The sequence below is a fragment of the Perkinsus marinus genome (assembly GCF_000006405.1).
Source record: "Perkinsus marinus ATCC 50983 genomic scaffold scf_1104296934302, whole genome shotgun sequence".
NCBI classification, from domain to species: domain Eukaryota; phylum Perkinsozoa; order Perkinsida; family Perkinsidae; genus Perkinsus; species Perkinsus marinus.
Genome location: NW_003214858.1, coordinates 1 through 3,049, shown reverse-complemented (window position 1 = coordinate 3,049; position 3,049 = coordinate 1). Strand labels below are relative to the sequence as shown.

Here is a 3,049-nt window from a genome sequence, read left to right as displayed (position 1 = left end):
TACTACCTACTCCTCGAGAAGCACTCCGCGTATCGTTTACTACTACCCCTACTTTTGTCTACAACACTTTCTTTAGCATCTACATTTGCTCAAGGAGTTACATTCCCATTGTACTAAGACCCTTACTGTTCCTTCGTTTTCCTCATTTACCACTATAGTATCATCATCATCATCAAACTATCGAACGAGTATGTCTGCTAATATTGATAACACATCTTTTTCTTCAACCACTGCTACTGTACAAGAGAATACGGCGAGCAGTGAGCCCGGTGAGCATGACGCTCGTCCACGCCAATCACCGCAGACTGGAGGAGTACCTGGCGGCATCTCAACTGGCTCAGCTTCAAAGGAGGAGGATCATCATCAACAACAACAGCAGCAGCAAATTGGTTCTGGTGTTGGCCCTGCTGACTTGTCCCCGAACAGCACGACTGTGCCGAACTCTACTCCAGGCAACGCTACTTTCAACACCACTGCTACACCAACTATGGCAGCTCCCTCGTTACCTGTAAGTTGTTGGTATAGGGAGACTTGGTTTCGTCCGATGAGTACTCTGTTGTCATTCAGTCTAACGGTTCGATGACTTACCAAGTTGCCTCTTCTCCCGCGTCATCGGTATCCCACACAAGCAGCAAGGTGAGTCGGCATTCTCCGTTACTTTTGCTAATGTGTGGTTCGTTATTCAGGTCCTTTACGTCCGCAATATACCAATGTCCCTGAGCGAGCAGAACCTCATTGCTTACTGCCAGTCTTTTGGTCAAGTGACTAATATACTGATCCTCCGGGACAAGCGTCATGGCTTTATCGAGTTCGAGAACGAGACGGAAGCTCGTCGGTGTCACGCCTACTACAGTGCCAACCCACTGACCATTGACGGCCAGAGGCTCGACTTTGCGATATCACGTTTCAGCGAGATCACGGGGAGACGAGTAAGATGACGACATTTGTCCCTGGTTTTGACATGTTTCTTTCAGTATCCCGATTTGCACCCGCCGAACCGCATTCTGCTGTTCACCATCACCAATGTGGTTTACCCAGTGAATGTGTCGATGATAGCACAGGTATGTCGTCTCTCCTCATTTGCGATGTGCTGAAACAAAGCTCTTGTTTTAGGTCATGAGCCGCTATAATGCCTTAGAAAAGGTCGTCATCTTTACCCGTGGGAACGCCACGCACTGTCTCATTCAAACGAGCTCGCTAGAGGCCGCTGGTAAAGCTCCTCAAGCATAGTTCGGATTGCCTAGTGATGTGTTCCCTTGCTCAGTTGCGGCTAAAACCCAATTGGATGGGCAGAACATTTTTACTCACTGTAACACAATTAGAGTCCAGTTTTCCGAGCTTTCCAAATTGGAAGTCAAATATAACAACGAGCGCTCCTGGGATTATACCAATCCCAGTCTACCAAGTAGGTGCCGGGTGGTTCTAGTTGTTCAACATTATTTCAATCTGTTTTCTCGCAGGTGGTCCACCGGGTGCTATGGCAGGCTCTGGCCTGCTCGGTCCGCAGCAGCGAGGTATGAGCGGAGGTAAGGACTGTCGTCTATCCGCTTCGGCTCCAATTGTTTCCCCTGTGATGTTCAGTCGCTGCTACCCCAGTCGTGTTCGTCCTTGGGTTGAATGAGAAGGACACAACTCCAGATGACTTGGCTGCTCTTTTTGCGGTCTACGGCAACGTCGTTAAAGTCAAGATCATGTATAAGGCTAGAAATAGCGCTTTGGTACCTAACGCGGGTGTCCTCTGTTAGCCATCTTATTCGTGTTTGAATAGGTTCAAATGCAAACGGTTGGTGAGTGTCATACGGCAATCGCCCATTTGAAGGGCATTCGGCTACACGGCAACAAGCTTACTATGGAGATGAGTAAAGGTGGCCGAGAGCTGCCGCCGATTCCTCCGCCAGGTAGGTTCGGTAGTCCTTTCACGTTGTAGGTTATTGATTGCTGTTAGGCGCCGAGCAAACTGAGGCTGATCGCCTGAGCCGGGACTACACCAGTCAAAGCTATCTGTATGCTCGGCATCGTGCGGATCAGACCAGCAGACCCTTCCCACCCAGCTCCAGCTTGTACTTCTCCAATATGCCCCATGGGACCACGGAGGAGGTAGGGTGGTCGAATAGCAGTTTATCCATCGTACTTGTCTTTCTCAGGATCTTCGTGAACTGTTGGATGCATCCGGGTGTCAGTATACTGGTATTCGTTTCCTCAATGAGCAGCATCACATGGCCATTGTGCAGTGTATCAGTCTTGACAACGCTATTGAATCACTGTGCCGTGCTCATGCTAAGTAAGATTGTAGTATTTCGGAGCCTCGCATCCTTCCCATTTTTTAGGCCTGTCGGTCATCCTCCGAGGCCGGTTCGCGTCGGGTTCGGCAACACTGTCCCGAAGCGCCCTGTGACACCACCATTCACATCTGCACCGATAGCCGTGATGCCTACTTTTGCAAATGGAGCTCCAATTGATGCGTTGGCATATCAAGGTCGCAGCCCTCCGGTTCAAGCAGCTACTCCTGCAGGGGACATGTCTGTAGCTGGTTCTTCTCAAGAGTCTTTTGAGATGATGAGTGGCATCCGAACTATGCCGAACCCGTACCAAGCTATGATGATGGGCAATACTCGAGCGCCGCCACCAGGAGTTCAACGGCAAATTAGTGCTGGCCCTCCTGGCGGGCAATTGTATTCGTCTCCAAATCCGATGAGGAGTGGCAATAATGCTCAGCAACCTTTTTGAGAAACTGTAACATGATGTTTTCCTGATGTGGGGTAGTCTTACCTCTTGAACGAGTCCGGTTCGTATAGTAATGATGATAACGCCTGATTGTTGTTGGCATCAGCCTTGGCTGAGGCCGTTTGCTGCATAGTGATTATTATGCTTGTTCGACCGCATTCCTGCCTTTCCAATTCGCTGGCGGTGTTCAGGGGAGAAAATCGGAACTCCCGGCTTGGGAGGACAGTTGTCCTTTATTGTTTATGGTTGTTTCGATGCTGTTCGTATCCTCCATATTGATTATTTTAATCCTGTATTTTCTCTGTTGAGCAATTCGCCTTGTACC

General features: G+C 49.3%; 2 protein-coding genes across 2 annotated transcripts; both read left to right on the top strand.

Moving 5' to 3' along the window:
- Nucleotides 1–190: 190 nt before the first annotated feature.
- On the top strand, nt 191–508 carry Pmar_PMAR025185 (hypothetical protein; the record flags this gene model as incomplete). The annotated part of the gene is made up of 1 exon (XM_002784977.1): nt 191–508. A coding segment is annotated over one exon (318 nt), but the record flags the coding sequence as incomplete, so codon positions are not given.
- Nucleotides 509–525: 17 nt separating this feature from the next.
- Pmar_PMAR025184 (polypyrimidine tract binding protein, putative) lies at nt 526–2,727 on the top strand (the record flags this gene model as incomplete). The annotated part of the gene is made up of 11 exons (XM_002784976.1): nt 526–636; nt 687–929; nt 975–1,061; nt 1,114–1,210; nt 1,265–1,405; nt 1,461–1,526; nt 1,582–1,718; nt 1,769–1,898; nt 1,946–2,097; nt 2,145–2,281; nt 2,328–2,727. Coding segments are annotated over 11 exons (1,701 nt in total), but the record flags the coding sequence as incomplete, so codon positions are not given.
- Between the last annotated feature and the right edge of the window lie 322 nt (nt 2,728–3,049).